The sequence below is a fragment of the Anomaloglossus baeobatrachus genome, chromosome 1 (assembly GCF_048569485.1).
Source record: "Anomaloglossus baeobatrachus isolate aAnoBae1 chromosome 1, aAnoBae1.hap1, whole genome shotgun sequence".
NCBI lineage: Eukaryota > Metazoa > Chordata > Amphibia > Anura > Aromobatidae > Anomaloglossus > Anomaloglossus baeobatrachus.
Genome location: NC_134353.1, coordinates 845,331,942 through 845,356,084, shown reverse-complemented (window position 1 = coordinate 845,356,084; position 24,143 = coordinate 845,331,942). Strand labels below are relative to the sequence as shown.

Sequence of the window (24,143 nt, the reverse complement as noted above, 5' to 3'; positions counted from 1 at the left end):
CCTCTTCCATCGTCTTTTTTGCCAGCTACATTGCACTCAGTGAGCGCCATACAGAGAATGGAGAGTAGAAGCGTCGGTAATGCAGATATTCTGTAGGACCTCGTGAACACATGGTGGATGGATGTCTCTCTGCTGGATCCTAGCAGGCCCTGGATCAGCTCTGCCCGGGATTTCTGCCCCTCCACTGGGCCATTTAAACCTGTAGGCGCTCCTATGGATGTGCCAATTATGACAAATGTATATACCTACATATTAGGCACCCACAAAACCATACTAACCTGGAGAATTCACGTAACAGATTATTTGTAGTGATGGACTATCGTGCTCGCCACAGCTTGTTACTCGATCGAGCCTCGAGCATCTGAGCTTGAAAACGCTCACTTTTCCCATTGACTTCCATTATACTTGGTACACAAGCCATGTTGGAGCCTCCTGATGATCTATTGAGTAACGAGCAGTGGTAGCACGCTCGCCCATCACCGATTATTTGTTTAGAGAAGTGAACAGTAAAAATTCTAAACAAAAAAATTGCTTTTTTTCTATACGTGTGGCAAAAAACCAAAACAAAACTGTAAATACAACAGTTCTAAAATTGGCTATAGTTTATCCTTCAATAAACAAAGCATCTTACAACCTCAATCATTGACTAAACTACAATAAAAGTAATTACTGCTAAAAAAAATGGAGAGGAAAAAAAGATAATCATTAAAGGGAACCTGTCACCAGTTTTGGGGCCTATAAGCTGCGGCCACCACCAGTGGGCTCTTATATACTGCATTCTAACATGCTGTAGATAAGATCCCAGGTCGCTGTGAGAACATAAAAAACACTTTATAATACTCACCTAAACCGGTCGCTGCGGTGGATGTGGCTCAAAAGGGCGTCTTCGTCCTCCGGTGCCTCCTCTTTCGGCCTTCTTTGTCGCCGCCTCTGTTGTCCTTCTGAAGCCGCGGTGCATGAAGTGTCTGACGTCATACACACTCGCCGGCATTCAGGTCCTGAGCAGGTGCAGATCAAAGTATTGTAAAGCGCCTGCGCGGGAGCGGCGAGTGTGTAGGACGTGCCATGCACCCAGGCTTCAGAAGGAGGACAAAGATGGCCGAAAGAGGCGGCGCCGGCTACGGAGGACAAAGACGCCCATCTGAGCCACATCCACCACAGCGACCGGTTTAGGTAAGCATTATAAAGTGTTTTTTTATGTTCTACACAGCGGCCTGGGCTCTTATATACAGCATGTTACAATGCTGTATATAAGAGCCCGCTGGTGGTGGCCACAGTTTATAGGGTAAAAAGAAGGGAATTTTGTTTACTTACCGTAAATTCCTTTTCTTCTAGCTCCAATTGGGAGACCCAGACAATTGGGTGTATAGCTATTGCCTCCGGAGGCCACACAAAGTATTACACTTAAAAGTGTAAGGCCCCTCCCCTTCTGGCTATACACCCCCAGTGGGATCACTGGCTCACCAGTTTTAGTGCCAAAGCAAGAAGGAGGAAAGCCAATAACTGGTTTAAAGACCAATTCAATCCGAGGAAACATCGGAGAACTGAACCATACCACATGAACAACATGTGTACCCGAAAAAACAGAAAAACCCCGAGAAAACAGGGCGGGTGCTGGGTCTCCCAATTGGAGCTAGAAGAAAAGGAATTTACGGTAAGTAAACAAAATTCCCTTCTTTTTCGCTCCTAATTGGGAGACCCAGACAATTGGGACGTCCAAAAGCAGTCCCTGGGTGGGTAAAAGAATACCTCGTGATAGGGCCGTCAAACAGCCCTTTCCTACAGGTGGGCAATCGCCGCCTGAAGGACTTATCTACCTAGGCTGGCGTCTGCCGAAGCGTAGGTATGCACCTGAAAATGCTTGGTAAAAGTATGCAGACTCAATCAGGTAGGTGCCTGACACACCTGCTGAGCCGTAGCCTGGTGCCGTAATGCCCAGGATGCACCCACGGCTCTGGTAGAATGGGCCTTCAGCCTTGAGAGAACCAGAAGCCCAGTAGAACTGTAGGTTTCAAGAATTGGTTCCTCGATCCCCCGAGCCAGGGTGGATTCAGAAGCTTGCGACTGTTTACGCCGACCAGCGACAAGGACAAAGAGTGCATCCGGGTGGCGCAGGAGCGCCATGCGGGAAGTAGAACCTGAGTGCTCTCACCAGAACCAACAGATGCAAATCCTTCTGAAATTGATGGACTGGACGAGGACACAAAGAAGGTGAGGTGATATCCTGATTGATATGAAAGTGGGATACCACCTAGGGAGAAATTCCGGAATCGGACGCAGAACTACCCTGTCCTGGTGAAGGACCAGGAAGGGAGATTTGTATGAGAGCGTTGCTAGCTCGGAAACTCTCCTAAGAGACGAGACCGTTACTAGAAGGCCACTTCCCGAGAAAGGCGGGAAGGGAGACCTCTTTCAAAGGCTCGAAAGGCGGCATCTGGAGAGCAATTAGAACCTTGTTCAGATCCCAGGGCTCTAACGGCCGCTTGTACGGAGTGCTGAGACGACAAACTCCCCGTAGGAACGTGCGTACCTGAGGAAGTCGTTTCTGAAAAAATACAGATAGCGCTGAGACTTGTCCCTAAAGGGAACTGAGCGACAACCCTTTTTCCAACCTAGATTGCAGGAAGGAAGGAAACATAGACGATGCAACCGGCCAGGGAGAAACACCCTGCGCCGAGCACCGAGATAAGAATATCTTCCACGTCCTGTGGTCAATCTTGGCGGACGTTGGTATGCTAGCCTGTCTCATGGTGGCAACCACGTCCTGAGGTAATCCTGACGACACTAGGTTCCAGGACTCAATGCCACACCATCAGGTTGAGGGCCGTAGAATTCAAATGGAAGAATGGCCCTTGAGACAGCCAGTCTGATTGGTCTGGTAGTGCCCCCGGTTAGCCTACCGTGAGGCACCACAGAACCGGGAACCACAACATCCTCGGCCAATCTGTAGCGACGAGGATGGCGCGGCCGCAGTCGGTCCTGATCTAGCGCAGCACTCTGGGCAACAATGCCAGAGGTGGCACATAAGGTAGCTGGAACTGCGACCAATGCTGAACTAAGGCGTCTGCCGCCAGAGTTCGATGATTGTGAAACCGTGCCATGAAGCTGGCACATTGTTGTTGTGCCGTGACGCCATTAGATCGACGTCCGGCCTCTGTCAGCGGCGCCAGATCTCCTGAAACCCGTCCGGGTGAAGAGACCATACCCTTTCGGCCACACCCCGGCGACTTAGGAAGTCAGCTTCCTAGTTTTCCACGCCTGGGATGTGAACTGTGGATATGGTGGATGCCGTGTCTTCCACCCACATCAGAACCTGCCGGACTTCGTGGAAGGCTTGCCGGTTGCGCGTTCTTCCTTGGTGGTTGATGTATGCCACCGCTGTGGAGTTGTCCGACTGAAGTCGGATTTGCTTGCTGTCCAGCTGCTGTTGGAAGGTTTGTAGGGCAAGATACACTGCTCTGTGTTCAAGAACATTGATCTGAAGGGTGGACTCTTGCTGAGTCCACGTACCCTGAGCGCTGTGGTGGAGAAAAACTGCTCCCCACCCTGATAGACTCGCGTCTGTCGTAACTATCGCCCAGGATGGGGATAGGAAGGACCTTCTTTTTGACCATGAGGTGGGAAGAAGCCACCACCGTAGAGATTCCTTGGCCGCCTGAGAAAGAAAGACGACTCTGTTGAGGGAGGTCGACTCCCCGTCCCATTGGCGGAGAATGTCACATTGTAGTGGACGCAGATGAAACTGCGCGAAAAGAACTGCCTCCATTGCTACCATCTTACGTAGGAAGTGCATGAGGCGTCTCAATGTGTGCGACTGGTTCCAAATGCAGACATTTGAGGGGGCCATGGATCAATGATTCAACAGTGCCCATGTTGTGAGAGACATGTCCGGACTGCTAGGCTTCTAGTATCATAGCCATAGTCTCAGAAAATCTGTCAGTAAAAACTGCAGACACCGTCCTCATCCTCTGGCCATTAGCAGAGACTCCGGCTGAGTTGGATATAATGGGGGTCTATGTAACCTGCCGGCCGTATAGCCGTACATGCTGTACCGGCTGCATAGAAAAACATGTGGTTCTGCACCTTTGTTTTACACAGAGAATATGCTGATAACTCCTCCGCACAATCCAGGAGGGTATATACAACGTGCGACCAAACAGTGCAATGTATATAGTACAAGCATATCTATAAGTGCACTTCTGCACTAATGGGGTTAGCACCACAGGTGCTGCTTAACGCCTGTTGCAGCGATTGTGTGACTATCAGAATGCCAGGGTCTTCCACACTTGTCTCTGTATCGTACAGAAACTGACACTAATGGCTGCCGGCGTCCTTGTAGAGAAGGAAGCCGTGGGCGTGCCTGAGAAAGTGCGGGAATCCGGTTTCACAGTGCACACAGTGAGAGGGGTGGAGTATGCAAAACATACTCCAGCTCTCAGCGCTGCTGTGCTATGCAGCGTCACGCCCCTACCCTGACTGTCAGGCCTGTGGGCGGTAACGAAGGGAGACTAGGCCCAGAAGCCGGGGACTCGAGTTAATAAGCGCGGCCGGCATATCAGTGCTGGCCGGCGCGGAAGTCCCCGGCGCACCACAAATCCCAGCGGCGCCTTAAATAAAAATGGCAGCGGCGGTTAGCGCAGTAGTCACCCAATACACTAACACACCCAGCAACGCTGTGGTGTGCGATGGCACTAGTGCGGACAGCGCCGCTGTCCCTGGCGCACTAACACACCCAGCAGTGCTGCCGTGTGTCTGCGCGGTCCCCACAGGGACACAGAGTACCTCCATGTAGCAGGGCCATGTCCCTGAAGATACTCCGCTCCATGTCCAGCAGATACCAGGGGCTGTGGATGGAGCACGGTCTCAGTGCCTGGAGACCGATAGAATCCCACTTCACCCAGAGCCCTGTAAAAAGGGATGGGGAAGGAAGCAGCATGTGGGCTCCAGCCTCCGTACCCGCAATGGGTACCTCAACCTTAACAAACACCTCCGACATGAAGTGGGGTGAGAAGGGAGCATGCTGGGAGCCCTGTATGGGCCCTCTTTTCTTCCATCCGACATAGTCAGCAGCTGCTGCTGACTAAACAGTGGAGCTATGCGTGGATGTGTTGCCTCCTTCGCACAAAGCACAAAACTGGTGAGCCAGTGATCCCACTGGGGGTGTATAGCCAGAAGGGGAGGGGCCTTACACTTTTAAGTGTAATACTTTGTGTGGCCTCCGGAGGCAATAGCTATACACCCAATTGTCTGGGTCTCCCAATTAGGAGCGAAAAAGAAAAACTGGTGACAGGTTTCCTTTAAAGGGAACCGATCATTTGATTCATGCTGCCCAAATCATGCACATGATGATGCAGAGACTGGCTGCAGCAAGACAGATTTATCTCTCAAAAGCTGTGACTGATCTGCCTGGGAATCCTACAGGGAGACAAAATGAGTCCAGCACTGCCTGTGGTCGGCTCTTCCCAGCGCTGCTAGAGGTGATCGATAGGTCTTTCCATTGTGCGTTTAGAGGTAGAGACCTGTCAATCACCTCTAACAGCACCAGGAAGAGCCGACCACGAGTGGAGGGCAAGTTTAGTCTCCAGCTATAATCCTCAACCGGATAGGATGTGTTTAAAATAAATAAATAAAAAAAATAATGAAAAACCTGCTGACAGATTGTAATAAGATATAGGTAAACGGGTTGTTTTAGAAATAAATGTATGTATTTCATTGGGCAATTGGCTATTAGGTAATTAAGCAGCCGCGTTGTTTCTCGATGTTCGGCGATAACTCATCTGTTATACAGTAGGGACTTGTCCTCAGATGATATTTACAGCATGGTTTTCTATTGACTTAGTGACGTTACAGCATTTTCGCAATTTTGAGCAGATACGGACACGAAGGAGCATGATATCGGGCATACTGTTTATGTGGGAGGAAACACAATCACTTCTGTGTACACAAGATGAATAGATTTGGACCTGGACCCAAAGGTTGTTTGCTGTAAGTACATAACTTACCACTCCTGTGGCCCAGAGCGACAGACAGGTCCATGGAGTTATAGCCAGAGTCGGTCTCAATGGTCGGATCTGCCCCGTTCTCTGCCAACAATAACATTATATCATTCAGCAAAAGTCAATACCGGAAAAGTTCCCTAAAACACTTGCTCAATATCTACCCACCTGTAACATGGTCTGTCTGATGGCAATATCTGTATGTAATTACATTTTTTTTAACCACTTATCTTTTATTTAGTAACAAATAAATCTGATATTGTAAATGATACAGAAATTACAAAATAACCCAATACTGACACTTTGAGTGTAGACCCCCGGCAGGTTTAGAAAAAAGCCACCCAGCACTTTACAGTCATCAGCGACTAAGGAATTGTGTAAAGGCCCCGTTAAACGCAACGACGGATCTAACGATATATCGCCGGGGTCACGGATTCCGTGATGCACATCCGGCATCATTAGTGACGTCGTTGCGTGTGACAGCAAGGAACGACTGTTAACGATGGAAAATACTCACCTTATCATTGATCGTTGACACGTCGTTCCTTTTAAAAAAATTGTTGATTGTTGAGCACGCAGGTTGTTCGTCGTTCCCGAGGCAGCACACAGCGCTACGTGTGACACCTCGGGAACGATGAACTGCAGCTTACCTGCGTCCGCCGGCAATGCGGAAGGAAGGAGGTGGGCGGGATGTTACGGCCGCTCATCTCCGCCCCTCCGCTTCTATTGGGCGGCCGGCTTAGTGACGTCGTACAAACAGCCCCCTTAAAAATGAGGCGGTTCGCCACCAACAGCGACGTCGCTAGGCAGGTAAGTAAGTGTGACGGCTCCAAACGATTTTGTGCGCCACGGGCAGCGATTTGCCCATGACGCACAAACGACAGAGGCGGGTGCTTTCACCAGCGACATTGCTAGCGATATCGATGCGTGTAACACCACCTTAAGAGTGTGCAATATTTTGTAAACAATGTAAAGTCTGACCCAAGAGGAACCCAAGACATGAGACACCTCCAAGGTCCAAGATGTTCCGGCCATACATGCACCTATGCCTGTCTACAAGCCCAGCGCCAAATATTCACCAGAACTGAAAAGATCAAACATCTTCATGACCCACATGTAAACATGTAGCACAAAGCCGATTAATGGTCCAAATAGCCCCATCCATTTCTTATTTTTCTTTTTTCCTCCCCTTCTTTGAAGAGTTAGGCTATGTGCGCACTAGAAAAAAGAGAATTTTGTTACTTACCGTAAATTCTTTTTCTTATAGTTCCGTCATGGGAGACCCAGACCATGGGTGTATAGCTTCTGCCTCCGGAGGACACACAAAGTACTACACTCAAAACGTGTAGCTCCTCCCTCCTAGCATATACACCCCCTGCTAGCCAGTCCTAGCCAGTTTAGTGCAAAAGCTGAAGGAGGACATCCACCCACAAGTAGAGACAGAGTAAAACCCGGAACAACCGGAACCTCTGTCTACAACAACAACAGCCGGTGAAGACACACGGAACAAGAAACCTGCCAACAGGCAATAGGGAGGGTGCTGGGTCTCCCATGACGGAACTATAAGAAAAAGAATTTACGGTAAGTAACAAAATTCTCTTTTTCTTTATCGTTCCTATGGGAGACCCAGACCATGGGACGTTCTAAAGCAGTCCATGGGTGGAAATAAACAGACAAACTGAGAAGCAGGCGAAACCTAACTTCACAAATGGGCGACAGACGCCTGGAAGATGCGTCTGCCCAAGCCCGCGTCTGCCAAAGCATGAGCATGCCTTGGGTAGTGCTTCGAAAAAGTATGCAGACTAATCCGAGTGGCAGTCTGACAGACCTGCTGAGCCGTAGCCTGGTGCCTGAAAGCCCAAAAGGCACCGACAGCTCTGATCAAGTGTGCCCTGATCCCCGGCGGGGAAGGCACTTGAGTACACTTGTAGGCATCGGAAATGGCCGACCTAAGCCAACGAACCAGGGTCGGCTTAGATGCCGAGAGACCGCTACGCTGACTAGTGGTCAGCACCAGAGAGAGGTGCACCGCCTAATAACGGCGGTGCGAGACACATAGATCCGGAGCGCCCGCACCAGATCCAGGATATGCAACGCTTTTTCAAAGCGATGAACAGGAGCCGGACAAAAGGAAGGCAGGAAAAATGCCCCGGTTAAGGTGGAAGCAGCAACCACCTTAGGGAGAAAGTCCGGAGTCGGACGGAGACCACCTTGTCTTGATGAAAAAAAACAAAAAAGGGGGTGACTCCGAAGAGAGTGCAGCCAAAACAGAGACTCTCTGGCGGGAAATTATGGCCACTAGAAAGACTACTTTCTGTGAAAGATGAAACAAAGAAACCTCCCTAAGAGGCTCAAAGGGGGGTTTCCGGAAACCGTGAGGACCGGATTAAGGTCCCAGGGCTCCATAGGCCGCCGGTAAGGCGGAATGATGTGAGATGCGCCCTTGAAGGAGCGCACCGGAGCCAGTCGGACGATACGCCGCTGGCACACACTGACAGAGCCGAGACCTGTCCCTTAATGAGGGATAGTCCTAGCTGTAGACCGGACTGTGGAAGGGACAGGAGGGTCGGCAAGGCCAAAAGGCCAAAGGACACTTTGGAGCTCGAGTCATAGTGGAGATGACTTCAGGAGGGATACCAGAAGTCGTCAAGATCCAGGACTCAAGAGCCACGCCGTCAATCTGAGAGTCCAGAATTCTGGCGGAAAAAACGGACCTTTTGAGAGAAGGTCTGGACGGTCCGGAAGATGCCATGACAACACTACGGACAGATGGAGCAGGTCAGGGTACCAAGCTTGCCTGGGTCAGTCTGGAGTATGAGAATGACCCGACGGCCCTCTTTACTGATCTTGCGCAGGAATCTGGACAAGAGCTAGAGGGTGAAACACGTAAGAGAGACGAAGCTGGGACCAAACATGAACCAGTGCGTCTGCCGCAAAACCTGAGGATCGTGGACCACGGTTGGACAGCTGAAATAGTCTGCCTCGCAGTTTTCACGTCTAGGATGTGGGCTGCGGACACGGTGGACTAGGAGTCCCTCGTCCACAGAAGAATGCGTTGAGCAGCCAACATTGCCAGGCGGCTGAGTGTCCCGCCCTGGAAGTTGATGTAGGTAAACGCTGTCACGTTGTCCGACTGGACTCGAATGTGCCTAGCCGCCAACAGATGGTGAAAGGCTTAGAGAGCTAGAAATACAGCTCTGATTTCCAGCAGATTGATCCAGAGGGCTGATTCGGACAGAGTCCAAGCGCCCTGCGCTCCACGGTGGACATATACTGCTCCCAAGGCGGATAGACTAGCATCCTGGTGAGGATCACCCGGGACGGGGCCAGGAAGGAGCGTCCCTGAGACAGAGTGGCCGAAGCCACCACCGAAACGAGCCCCTGGTCTGTGGCGAAGCCACCACCCCGTGGAAGGAGGAAGTTCGCTTGTACAGCGGAAAATATCCAGCCTCAGAGGACGCAGGAGAAACTGGGCAAGGGAATCGCTTCCATTGACGCCACCATCTGACCAGTACCTGTATTCGGTGCCTGATAGAACGACGTTGACCGCCAGAGGAGGGACTACTGTTTGACTAAGGGCAGCTTCACAAGTGCCGACAGAGTCTCGAATTGCGTCCCTGGGAACGGGAACTTCTGGTTCGAAGTCAGAGTGGACTTGGACAGAATGACAAGCCACCCGAATTGGTTAGAGTGGCGAGAGTGAGCGAAGCACTCTGCTAAGAGTCTGCACTGGATGAAGCCCTGACAAGAAGACCGTCCAGGGCAAAAGATCACAGCCAATCCCTAGAGGTGCAGGACCCTAATCACAGCTGCCCCAACCTTGAGAATACTCGAGGGGCCGTGGCTAACCCCAAGGGAAGAGCCACGAATTGGACCACTCCGATTGCAAAACGTAGCCAACGCTGGTGTGAAACTGCGATTGGCACCTGCAGATAGGCATCTCTGATGCCGATGGATGCTAGGGAATCTCCTTGGGTTATTGATTGATCCGGTGAAAAACACACGGAACAAGACCGAGACTCCATGTGAAAACGCCACACCTGAACATGCTTGAAAAGCTTAAGATCCAGGTCGGAAGGCACCGCCCTCTTCGGGGACTAGGAATAGATTTAAGCAGAAATCTCAGAACCGTTCCCAGTCGGGAACCGGTACAATTACTCCATTGGCCTGCAAGAATGCCACGGCTTGTGAGAAGGCGGCGGCCTTGGAGCCGGGGGGAGTTGACAGAAAAAATCTGTTTGGCGGGTGGATAGAATTCTATCCTGTAGCCATGGGAGATATAATCCCGCACCCACTGAACGGAGACGTGTTAAAACCATACGTCGCCAAGTGGGAGAACCTGCCACCGACCAAGGACGTTGTTGGCGTGGCTAGATAGCTCGGAGGAAGCTAACTCAGTGGCAGCATCTCCTGCGGTTTTCTGAAGACGCAGCTTCGAGCGCCATTTGGGTTTATGAACCTTGGCCGAGCTAGTGGACGAGGCCGAGGGCTTAGAGAACGATCAGATGGAGGAACGAAAAAAACGAAACCTCAACTGATTCCTGCCCTGGACAGATTTCCTGGTTTAGGTTTGTGGCATGGAAGAACTCTTCCCGCCAAGAGCTTCCTTAATTTCATCCAGTTGGTTCCGAAGAGACTGGTCCCAACAAAAGGGAGCCCAGCAAGGAACTTCTATAGAAGCATCTGCCTTCCATTTCCGAAGCCACAGGAGCCTGCGGATAGCGAGGAAATTAGCCGAGGCAACCGCAGTGCGGTGTCCAGCATGGCAGACATGGCATAGGATGAAAAGACTGAAGTCTGGAAGTTCAGGCAACCATTTCGGGCATAGAGTCCCTGTGAGGGAATGCATCTCCTCTAGAGAAGCAGAGGCTACAAAAAAACCCGCACTGCTGTAAAGCTGAGGAGAACGAAGCTCCTGCCGCCCCCATACAGATTTGGCCAGAAGGACAACCTGGCGGACCGCAAAACCTTAAGTGAGGAGCCATCAGCCACTGACATAACGGTCCGGGCTGAGCCACCTTTGGTGAATGAGCCCACTCCTTGACCACCACTGGTGGAAAGGGAAAAACAGTCCTCAGAACCACGCTTCATGGGAAGCGACTGTCAGAGCGGACCCTGGGCTTGGTCACAGTGGCCTGAAAACTGGAGTGGTTAAGGAACACACTTTGTGTTCTCCTAGGCAAGGTAACTCCGGCGGATTGAGGTCCAGTACACAATCAATGTACAGTGGGATCCTTATAGAGGTGCTGTCAGCCACTGATACAACTATCCGGGCTGAAAGTCTAGACACCGGAGGGACCACCCTTGGCGAATGAGCTCACTCCTTGACCACCTCTGATGGGAGGGGGAAACAGTCATCAGAACCCCGCTTTGGGGTCTGACAGGACAGGCTGTGGGCTTGGACACAGTGGGCTGAAAACTGGAGTGGTTAAGGAACACACTCCTTGTCCTGTTTAAGGTATACTGATGCCTTTCTGCCAGCGGGGAATACTCCCCTGATACAGGCGGATGGAGGTCCAGTACAAGTATAATGGACGCAATCCAATCATTAGCATCTGCGTCACCTACGGACAGATCAATGGTACATAAAGTAGCGTCCGAGCCCCTGGTAGAGACATCCTCCTCGTCCAGTGAGTCAGCTCGTGAATCAGAGCTGCGGGACGGGGAAGGACAGGGGACCCTGCGTCTCCATGTCAGGAGGACGGGGTCTGAGACCAGAAGGAGAGTCCTCTGTGAGCTTTGCTGAGCGAGCTGTAGCAGAAAACGCACTGAGAAGGGGGCTAATGCATGCTCAGCAGATTCCGGGACAGCCGACCCCTGGAAAGAGCGGATTCTAGCCAAACCGGGGGTCAGCCACCGAAGCCGGAGCAGCTGGAGGGACCACTGATGAGCCTCCAGGCTGAGGGGCCACTGTGTTTATGAGCTCAGTACAGCCGTACGAGACTACATGCAGTGCATAATAAAAACAGCCTTGCAGCCTTGCTCTGATGTGAGACATGCTGCAGAGGTGGGGGCTCTGTCCTAGAATGGCCCCCAGCATATATAAACAGATAAAATAAGCAGCTGCACAAACCGGAGGTTGTGGCTGCCAGATCGTTTAAACAGACATTTCTGTGCCCTCCAGTCCCTCAGCCCAGGCCCCCACTTGTCACAATGTGGAATCTCTGTGCCTATGCAGGCACAGAGAACGCTGAGAAAATGGCGACCGGAGCGAGGAGAGGGGGCGGGGCCTACTCTGAGAGCGGCAAATGAGGTAGCCAGGGGAGGGAATCCTTCCTCAGTGAGGAGTGTCCCTTCCCTGTGCTGCACAGCCGCTGGGCGGAGCCACACTGTCCCTCTGCATGACTGACATGCAGAGGCAGTGGAAACCGAAACTAGGCCTCAGGCGAAGCCGGGGCCTAGATTTAAACATGCGGCCGGCGTGCAGGCACCATCGGCGCGGTTCTCCAGTGAAAACTGGAGAACCGGCCGGAAATGTTAACACAAACATAAAACACACTCTCCCCAATAAATAAAGTATAAAGGACCCCTGGAAAGACCACTTTCTGTGGTAATAACGTCTCATATACTTAGCTTGTGAGACGCACGTTGCCAGGTCCCTGGGGGGTGATCGCTCCGTCCAGCAGGATCCTGAAAAAGGGCTGCGGATGGAGACCGGTCTCCTGCAAAGCAGTGAGAACCGTGTTGGCTCCCACTTCAAGCCAGAGCCCCAGGGGATGGTGAAGGAGCGCGGCATGAGAAGGCTCCAGCCTTGGAAAATCAACCTTAACAGCACCGCCGACACAGTGGGGTGAGAAGGGACATGCCGGGAGTCCAGCTGGACCCGCTTTTCTTCCAAATCTTTGATCCAAAAGGAAAAATCAAAAATCAGAGAATGCATGTGTGTGTGACCTCCTGAAACACAAAGCATTGAACTGGCTAGGACTGGCTAGCAGGGGGTGTATATGCTAGGAGGGAGGAGCTACACGTTTTGAGTGTAGTACTTTGTGTGTCCTCCGGAGGCAGAAGCTATACACCCATGGTCTGGGTCTCCCATAGGAACGATAAAGAAAAGGATTTTTCTCAAGAAATTTTCTTAAGAAGGATTAGCGCACCTGCGTTAAAAAAATGCACTAATAACGCACCGAAAAACGTGTGCGTTTTTAACTGCGTTTTGGGTGCTTTTTTTGCAGGTTGGTCCCTGCGTTTTTTAATGCTTTAAAAGCAATAAATAATATAGATAATAGATAATCGATAGATAGATAGACAGACAGATAGATAATGGGCAGATAGATAATAGATAGATAGAAAGATGGATAGATGAATAGATAAGAGGGATAATAGATGAGAAAGACATATATAATGTCCCACCTCCGTGCATATTCTAAGCTGGCACCCTTTAGTGACTTTCATGTGGCACTAAAGGGTGCTTAGCCTTGTATTTAGCCAAAAAAAAAATAATTAAAAAAAAAACGACGTGGGATCCCCCCTATCTTTTGTAGATAGCTAGGGTAAAGCAGACGGCTGCAGCCTGCAGACCACAGCTGGCAGATTCACCTTGGCTGATAATCCAAAACAGAAGGCACCCCACGCTGTTATTTTACATTAAATAAATAATTTAAAACAAAAAACATGGGATCCCCCCCAAATTGGATCACCAGCCAAGGAAAAGCGGACAGCTGTGGTCTGGTATTCTCAGACTAGGGAGGTCCACTGTTATTGGACACTCCCCAGCCTTAAAATAGCAGGCCACAGCTGCCCCAGAAGTGGCGCATCCACTGGATGTGCCAATCCTGACATCACAAACCCAGTCAGTAATAAAAAAAAAAAAAAAAAAAAAAAACAAGAAAGTTTTATTTGAAAAAACACTCCCCAAAACATTCCCTCTTTCACCAATTTATTTAAAAGAACAATCAAATCCGGGTCCAGCGTAATCCAATAAGGGGGTCCCACGACGATCCATACTATAGTCACTGTCCCAGTCAATGAAGAACAGAATGTTCCCCATTGGCTGGGAGAGCAGTGCAGTGACCTGAGCTAACATCAATAGGTCAGCCTAGGTCACTGCAGGGGATGACGAGAGATGCTGTCAGGAGGTTAGATGAGATCATTACCTGCTGTGATGATCTCCTGCTTTCCTGACGTCAGTGCTGTCACTCACTTCTATGCCTGCCGCGTTCTGAGCAGTATCGCGGGAACCCGTGACGTCACCGCTAGTGACAGTCTCGGGCCGCCCGCGAGCCGTGATGTGAGAACGCGGCGGGCATAGAAGGCAGTGACAGCGCTGACGTCAGGAGTGCAGGAGATAGTCACAGCAGGTAATGATCTCATCTAACCTCCTGATAGCAGCGCTTGTCATCCCTGCGGCTGCCCGTACTGCAGTGTGAGAAGCTGTTGATATTGCAGTGCGGGCAGACACTGACACTGCAGTGCGAGCAGCCGCAGGGCTGGAGCGGGACACAGACTGCAGGGGCACCCGACAGAGGTCACACGGAAGTGCTTCCGTGCGGCTTCCACGGATTTTGTGGGCCTATTGACTTGTATTGAGTCACGGTCCGTTATCACGGAACAGAATAGGACATGTTCCATAATAACGGAACGAACATACGGCATCCGATGTGTTTTTTGTAGGATCGGATGCACACGGAAGTGTTTCTATGTGCCATCCGATCCTACACAAAAGACATTGAAAAGATGGTCCTGTCTGTGGGTCCGCAAACAAACAGGAACTGACCAGGACAGATGGAATGGTCATTTAATGAGCCCATAATGGCATCACTTCCCTGCAAAACGCAGGCAGTGATGAACATTATGTCCCGAAAAATGTGAAATAACGCGGGAAAAACGCAGGAAAATGCAATGAAACGCACAATTTGCTACCTGCGTTATTCCCTGCAGTATTTCATGATTACATTACAGTCAATGGAGTGAATAACGCAGTTAGCTGCAGAAAGAAGTGACATGCTCATTCTTTTTCTTAAGAAAATCTACCGAAAGAAAAAAAATGCAGCGTGCGCACAGCTATTTTTTTTCCATAGGTTTTGCTGGGGAATGTCTGCAGAAAGGTTACAACTATTTTCTCAAGAGATTTCTGCAGCAAAAACGCAAAAAAACGCAGGTAAAATCGTAGTATGTGAACAAGGCCGTAGAGCTTTTTTTATTCTTCTAGCAACATAGACATATGAGAGCTTGATTATTTTGCAGGACCAGTTGTACTTTAGAATGGCCCTATTTATTTTACCCCCCAGTGTACTGGAAAACAAGAAAAAATGACAAGTGCAGTCAAATTGTAAAATAAAAAAAAATTCCACAATTCTGTTATTGTTTTTTAGGATTTTTTTTTTTTTTTTTTAAAGCATCCATTGTGTAGTAAAAATATTTATGGTGACACCAAATTTGTCTAGATTTTTTATTTATATTTTAGTGGATAAAAAAACAGAACTATGAAAACAAAACTTTGTTTTTCATTGTATTGCCATTTTATTAGAGCTGCAACATTTTCATTTTTCGGTTGCTGGACCCGTGAGGGTTTGTTTTTTTTTGCAGACGAGACAATGTATTTTATTGATACCATTTTAGGATAAATAAAACAGATTTTTTTTTTGTAGTATTAAAGGGACAAAAAACTTAAAATGTTATTTTGGCGATTTGAATATATGTCTGTTTACGGTATTTATGGATTAGTTAACTTATTTTTATATTTGATAGATTGGACTTTTATGAAGGAGGTGATATCACAGATGTGCATTTTTAATATTTATTTTAATAGAGGTTAAAAAAAGGTAATTTTAAATTTTAAGGGTTTTTTTTTTTTAAACTTTTTTAAAATTTTTCACTGTATTTATCAGCCCTCTTAGAGGACTTGAGCCTGCAATTGTCCAATTACTCGTGTAACATTAGCTTTAAAGGGAATATGTCTGCAGGTTTTTGCCACCGCAGTATTAAGTAGTGGTAGAGACCCTGATTCCAGCGATGTGTCAATTTCTGGGTTGCTTGCTGCCATTTCAATAAAATCAGTGTTTTATCAGCTGGAGACTATTACTAGAGGACTAGTTGTCTTGTGCCATGTAGTTCACCTCTGTGTAACCCCACCTTCACCACTGATTGTACACAGGTCAACCAATCAGTGGTGTGGGTGGGGTTATACAGGGCTCAGCATTCAGAGAACTGCTAGATCTACAGCAGATACAGTGATTTCATCAAACTGACAGCAAGAAGCCTAGTAAGTGACACATTGCTGGAATCAGGGTCTCTGCCCCTATAATATGGTGGTCTCAGATTACATGGCAAAATCCTGGTGACTGATTCCCTTCAAGGTGTGATCTTTTTACTCTTTGGTAGAAAACAAAAAAGACCCCATTAAATGTGACACATAATACACACTAATAGACAGGGTAAGTGGGATGATACCACAAGTGAAAAAGGTTTGTGCAGCACCCCTCGTGGAGTTACTGGAGGGTGTATAGGGGCCATTAGTAACAAGCTGTCAGCTTTCCATCCACAATACAGAGCCTGGTATCATTTGAGAGTCAATATTCTGGATCACAATCTGGATTAATATAAAATAATGATTCTAGCCCTAATAATTCAGCTTTCAGCAAATGTTTAAATCAATGACATTTTAACTAAGTCCTTGGCAGTGAATGGATTACAGTATGTGTTCACCGTAGGACACCAAATTCTAGTTCTCATATGGAGACACTATAGCCCTTGTTTTCTGACAGAGCTGAATCTGATCAGTTTTCTGTGGACTTCCTTCAGGGATGCAGAGCTGAATTCACACTTCTGCTGATTATTAGGGATAGGTGATAAGCTCGGCTTAACCAAGTTCCTGAGATGCAGAGGAATTCTATGTTTTTTCCTACATAAGATTAATGTCTCGGATAAAAACTTCAATTTCCAACATGAAAATCATCGCTATGAAGAAAACAAGTAATACTGGTGATCCAATTCAGAAGTATGAATACAGCTCTGGGCTATAATACAGAAAAAAATTTAAGATCAGTCACACAACGTATTTGTAAAGCTACTTTGAAATTATAATGTAATGTGTTCTATGGCTTTCATACATTTTTGGCCACATTGGCACAATCTGTTTTTCTCATCAGTATGCTGACCTTTAATATCATAGTATCATAGTTTTTAAGGTTGAAGGGAGACTCTAAGTCGATCTAGTTCAACCCGTAGCCTAACATGTTGATCCAGAGGAAGGCAAAAAAGAAGGGAATTTTGTTTACTTACCGTAAATTCCTTTTCTTCTAGCTCCAATTGGGAGACCCAGACAATTGGGTGTATAGCTATTGCCTCCGGAGGCCACACAAAGTATTACACTTAAAAGTGTAAGGCCCCTCCCCTTCTGGCTATACACCCCCAGTGGGATCACTGGCTCACCAGTTTTAGTGCCAAAGCAAGAAGGAGGAAAGCCAATAACTGGTTTAAAGACCAATTCAATCCGAGGAAACATCGGAGAACTGAACCATACCACATGAACAACATGTGTACCCGAAAAAACAGAAAAACCCCGAGAAAACAGGGCGGGTGCTGGGTCTCCCAATTGGAGCTAGAAGAAAAGGAATTTACGGTAAGTAAACAAAATTCCCTTCTTCTTTTTCGCTCCTAATTGGGAGACCCAGACAATTGGGACGTCCAAAAGCAGTCCCTGGGTGGGTAAAAGAATACCTCGTGATAGGGCCGTCAAACAGCCCTTTCCTACAGGTGGGCAATCGCCGCCTGAAGGACTTATCTACCTAGGCTGGCGTCTGCCGAAGCGTAGGTATGCACCTGAAAATGCTTGGTAAAAGTATGCAGACTCAATCAGGTAGGTGCCTGACACACCTGCTGAGCCGTAGCCTGGTGCCGTAATGCCCAGGATGCACCCACGGCTCTGGTAGAATGGGCCTTCAGCCTTGAGAGAACCAGAAGCCCAGTAGAACTGTAGGTTTCAAGAATTGGTTCCTCGATCCCCCGAGCCAGGGTGGATTCAGAAGCTTGCGACTGTTTACGCCGACCAGCGACAAGGACAAAGAGTGCATCCGGGTGGCGCAGGAGCGCCATGCGGGAAGTAGAACCTGAGTGCTCTCACCAGAACCAACAGATGCAAATCCTTCTGAAATTGATGGACTGGACGAGGACACAAAGAAGGTGAGGTGATATCCTGATTGATATGAAAGTGGGATACCACCTTAGGGAGAAATTCCGGAATCGGACGCAGAACTACCCTGTCCTGGTGAAGGACCAGGAAGGGAGATTTGTATGAGAGCGTTGCTAGCTCGGAAACTCTCCTAAGAGACGAGACCGTTACTAGAAGGCCACTTCCCGAGAAAAGCGGGAAGGGAGACCTCTTTCAAAGGCTCGAAAGGCGGCATCTGGAGAGCAATTAGAACCTTGTTCAGATCCCAGGGCTCTAACGGCCGCTTGTACGGAGTGCTGAGACGACAAACTCCCCGTAGGAACGTGCGTACCTGAGGAAGTCGTTTCTGAAAAAAATACAGATAGCGCTGAGACTTGTCCCTAAAGGGAACTGAGCGACAACCCTTTTTCCAACCTAGATTGCAGGAAGGAAGGAAACATAGACGATGCAACCGGCCAGGGAGAAACACCCTGCGCCGAGCACCGAGATAAGAATATCTTCCACGTCCTGTGGTCAATCTTGGCGGACGTTGGTATGCTAGCCTGTCTCATGGTGGCAACCACGTCCTGAGGTAATCCTGACGACACTAGGTTCCAGGACTCAATGCCACACCATCAGGTTGAGGGCCGTAGAATTCAAATGGAAGAATGGCCCTTGAGACAGCCAGTCTGATTGGTCTGGTAGTGCCCCCGGTTAGCCTACCGTGAGGCACCACAGAACCGGGAACCACAACATCCTCGGCCAATCTGTAGCGACGAGGATGGCGCGGCCGCAGTCGGTCCTGATCTAGCGCAGCACTCTGGGCAACAATGCCAGAGGTGGCACATAAGGTAGCTGGAACTGCGACCAATGCTGAACTAAGGCGTCTGCCGCCAGAGCTCGATGATTGTGAAACCGTGCCATGAAGCTGGCACATTGATGTTGTGCCGTGACGCCATTAGATCGACGTCCGGCCTCTGTCAGCGGCGCCAGATCTCCTGAAACCCGTCCGGGTGAAGAGACCATACCCTTTCGGCCACACCCCGGCGACTTAGGAAGTCAGCTTCCTAGTTTTCCACGCCTGGGATGTGAACTGTGGATATGGTGGATGCCGTGTCTTCCACCCACATCAGAACCTGCCGGACTTCCTGGAAGGCTTGCCGGTTGCGCGTTCTTCCTTGGTGGTTGATGTATGCCACCGCTGTGGAGTTGTCCGACTGAAGTCGGATTTGCTTGCTGTCCAGCTGCTGTTGGAAGGTTTGTAGGGCAAGATACACTGCTCTGTGTTCAAGAACATTGATCTGAAGGGTGGACTCTTGCTGAGTCCACGTACCCTGAGCGCTGTGGTGGAGAAAAACTGCTCCCCACCCTGATAGACTCGCGTCTGTCGTAACTATCGCCCAGGATGGGGATAGGAAGGACCTTCTTTTTGACCATGAGGTGGGAAGAAGCCACCACCGTAGAGATTCCTTGGCCGCCTGAGAAAGAAAGACGACTCTGTTGAGGGAGGTCGACTCCCCGTCCCATTGGCGGAGAATGTCACATTGTAGTGGACGCAGATGAAACTGCGCGAAAAGAACTGCCTCCATTGCTACCATCTTACGTAGGAAGTGCATGAGGCGTCTCAATGTGTGCGACTGGTTCTTAAAGAAGAGATTGCAGCCCGTAGAGAATGCTGTTTGTCTAGCGGAAGCATCACTATCGCTGAGAGAGTATGAAACTCCATGCCTAGATATGTTAGCGATAGGGTCGGGGTCGCATCTGACTTCAAAAAGTTGATGATCCACCCAAAACTCTAGAGAGTCTCCAGCGCAACGTTCGGGCAGTGTCGGCATGTGTCCTAAGAGAGTGCCTTGACAAGTAGATCGTCTAAATATGGGATCACAGAGTGACCCTGAGAGTGCAGGACTGTGACTACTGCTGCCCTGACCTTGGCGAAGACCAGTGGGACTGTCGCTAGCCGGAAGGTAGAGCTACGAACAGAAGGTGTTCGTCTCCTATAACGAAGCGTAGAAACGCTAGTGCTCTGGATCAATCGGCACGTGTGGATAAGCATCCTTGATGCCTAATGATGCTAGGAAATCTCCTTGGGACATTGAGGCGATGACATGGCGGAGGGATTCCATCCGGAACCGCCTGGTGTCCACGAGCTTGCTGAGCAGTTTTAGATCCAGAACGGGACGGAACGGCCCGTTCTTATAGGCACCGCAAATAATTTGGGGTAAAAACCGTGACCTTGTTCCTGAAGAGGAACGGGGGTCATCACTCTTTCTGCCTATAGAGTGCACCCTGTTTGCAGAAGAGCAGCGGCTCGGCCGGGAGGTGGAGAAGTTCTGAAGAATCGAGTTGGAGGACGAGAAGTGAGCTCTATCCTGTACCCGTGAGACAGAATGTCTCACACCCAACGGTCATTGACCTATGGCAGCTAAATATCGCCAAGGCGGGTGAGCCTGCTACCGACCGAGGATGCGGAGAGAGGAGGCCGCAAGTCATGAGGAAGCCGCCTTGGAAGCGGGTTTTCAGACTGTCTCTTTTTTGGGCGTGACTGAGCCCGCCAAGAATCTGAGCTCCTCTGATCCTTTTGAGTCCACATTGGACGAGGAAAAATGGGACCTGCCCGAGCCTCGAAAAGACCGAAACCACGACTGCCTCCTGCTCTGTTGGGGTTTGTTGTGTCCGGGCTGAGGAAAGGATGAATCCTTACCCCTGGACTGTTTAATGGTTACATCCAAACGCTCACCAAACAGTCGGTCAGCAGAAAAAGGCAACTGGTTAAGCAACCTTTTTTGGAAGCAGAATCTGCCTTCCATTCACTTAACGAGCAGACCAGGCTCTGCTTAAAAACACGGAGCAGCGGAGGCTACTGCCGTACGGTTCGCAGAGTCTAGGGCAACCTGAATCGCGTAAGAAACAAATGCAGACATTTGAGAGGTTAAGGATGCCACCTGCGGCACAGATGTACGTGTAACCGTGTCAATCTGTGTAAGACAAGCTGAAATAGCTTGGAGTGCCCCAAGGGTGAGAATGCTGGAGCCAACGGTGCGCCGACAGTCTCATAGATGGATTTAGACCAGAGATCCATCTGTCTGTCAGTGGCATCTTTAAGTGCAGCTCCATCTCCCACTGCAACTATGGATCTAGCTACAAGCCTGGAGATTGGAGGATGCCGCTTGGGACACTGGGTCCAGTCCTTGACCACGTCAGGGGGCAGGGATAACGTGTATCCTAAGCCGTTTGGAGAAGCGCATATCTGGATAAGTGTGGTGTTCCTGGACTGCCTCTCTGAAGGCAGAGTGGTCCAGAAAAATACGTGAAGCTGACTCCTCCACTGGAGGAGCTGGGTGAGAAATAACCAACATTCTATTGATGGACGCTATAAGATTATTCACTATGGCGTCACCATCAGGAGTATCCAGATTGAGAGCGGTCTCAGGATCAGAATCCTGAGCCGCTACTTCCGCCTCATTACACAGAGAGTCCTTCTGCTAGGACTCTGATGAAACCGAGGGCCGCTCATAGTGAGCCCGCTTAGGCTGTCTGGGACTGACGTCTGTGCAAAGCCGTGACTCTGGGATGCGTGTGACATTCCCGGAGCTGTTAGTTGTTCACACTGAGGGGGGCCATGGATCAATGATTCAACAGTGCCCATGTTGTGAGAGACATGTCCGGACTGCTAGGCTTCTAGTATCATAGCCATAGTCTCAGAAAATCTGTCAGTAAATACTGCAGACACCGTCCTCATCCTCTGGCCTTAGCAGAGACTCCGGCTGAGTTGGATATAATGGGGGTCTATGTAACCTGCCGGCCGTATAGCCGTACATGCTGTACCGGCTGCATAGAAAAACATGTGGTTCTGCACCTTTGTTTTACACAGAGAATATGCTGATAACTCCTCCGCACAATCCAGGAGGGTATATACAACGTGCGACCAAACAGTGCAATGTATATAGTACAAGCATATCTATAAGTGCACTTCTGCACTAGTGGGGTTAGCACCACAGGTGCTGCTTAACGCCTGTTGCAGCGATTGTGTGACTATCAGAATGCCAGGGTCTTCCACACTTGTCTCTGTATCGTACAGAAACTGACACTAATGGCTGCCGGCGTCCTTGTAGAGAAGGAAGCCGTGGGCGTGCCTGAGAAAGTGCGGGAATCCGGTTTCACAGTGCACACAGTGAGAGGGGTGGAGTATGCAAAACATACTCCAGCTCTCAGCGCTGCTGTGCTATGCAGCGTCACGCCCCTACCCTGACTGTCAGGTCTGTGGGCGGTAACGAAGGGAGACTAGGCCCAGAAGCCGGGGACTCGAGTTAATAAGCGCGGCCGGCATATCAGTGCTGGCCGGCGCGGAAGTCCCCGGCGCACCACAAATCCCAGCGGCGCCTTAAATAAAAATGGCAGCGGCGGTTAGCGCAGTAGTCACCCAATACACTAACACACCCAGCAACGCTGTGGTGTGCGATGGCACTAGTGCGGACAGCGCCGCTGTCCCTGGCGCACTAACACACCCAGCAGTGCTGCCGTGTGTCTGCGCGGTCCCCACAGGGACACAGAGTACCTCCATGTAGCAGGGCCATGTCCCTGAAGATACTCCGCTCCATGTCCAGCAGATACCAGGGGCTGTGGATGGAGCACGGTCTCAGTGCCTGGAGACCGATAGAATCCCACTTCACCCAGAGCCCTGTAAAAAGGGATGGGGAAGGAAGCAGCATGTGGGCTCCAGCCTCCGTACCCGCAATGGGTACCTCAACCTTAACAAACACCTCCGACATGAAGTGGGGTGAGAAGGGAGCATGCTGGGAGCCCTGTATGGGCCCTCTTTTCTTCCATCCGACATAGTCAGCAGCTGCTGCTGACTAAACAGTGGAGCTATGCGTGGATGTGTTGCCTCCTTCGCACAAAGCACAAAACTGGTGAGCCAGTGATCCCACTGGGGGTGTATAGCCAGAAGGGGAGGGGCCTTACACTTTTAAGTGTAATACTTTGTGTGGCCTCCGGAGGCAATAGCTATACACCCAATTGTCTGGGTCTCCCAATTAGGAGCGAAAAAGAAAACCCCAATGTGGCAAACAAGTTCCAATGGGGAAAAAATGTCCTTCCTGACTCCACATCCGGCAATCAGACTAGTTCCCTGGATCAACACCCTGTCATAAAATCTAATATACATAACTGGTAATATTACATTTTTCAAGAAAGGCGTCCAGGCTCTGCTTAAATGTTAGTAGTGAATCACTCATTACAACATCATGCGGCAGAGAGTTCCATAGTCTCACTGCTCGTACAGTAAAGAATCCTCGTCTGTGATTATGATTAAACCTTCTTTCCTCAAGACGTAGCGGATGCCCCCGTGTTCCAGTCGCAGGCCTAGGTGTAAAAAGATCTTTGGAAAGGTCTCTGTACTGTCCCCTCATATATTTATACATTGTGATTAGATCCCCCCTAAGCCTTCGTTTTTCCAAACTAAATAACCCCAAGTTTAATAACCTGTCTTGGTATTGCAGCCCACCCATTCCTCTAATAATCTTGGTGGCTCTTCTCTGCACCCTCTCCAGTTCAGCTATGTCCTTCTTATATATCGGTGACCAGAATTGTACACAGTATTCTAAGTGCGGTCGCACTAGTGACTTGTACAGAGGTAGAACTATATTTTTTTCATGAACACTTATACCTCTTTTAATACATCCCATTATTTTATTAGCCCTGGCAGCAGCTGCCTGACACTGTCCACTAAAGTGAAGTTTACCATCCACCCATACACCCAAATCTTTTTCTGTGTCTGTTTTACCCAGTGTTCTACAATTAAGTACATAATCATAAATGTTATTTCCTCTACCCAAGTGCATGACCTTACATTTATCTACATTAAACTTCAATTGCCACTTCTCAGCCCAATCCTCCAATTTACATAAATCTCCCTGTAATATAAAATTATCCTCCTCTGTATTGATTACCCTGCAGAGTTTAGTATCATCTGCAAATATTGAAATTCTACTCCGCATGCCCCCAACAAGGTCATTTATAAATATGTTGAAAAGAAGCGGGCCCAATACTGACCCCTG

General features: G+C 49.3%; 1 protein-coding gene across 1 annotated transcript in view; it reads right to left on the bottom strand.

The window, feature by feature from the left end:
• Window positions 1–24,143, bottom strand: part of ANKRA2 (ankyrin repeat family A member 2) — a 60,927-nt gene that overhangs the window by 3,883 nt on the left and 32,901 nt on the right. Inside the window, exon 8 of the mRNA XM_075325183.1 lies at window positions 6,003–6,083. Within this exon, the coding sequence (XP_075181298.1) occupies window positions 6,003–6,083 (81 nt within the window). The remainder of the gene's footprint in view (window positions 1–6,002; window positions 6,084–24,143) is intronic.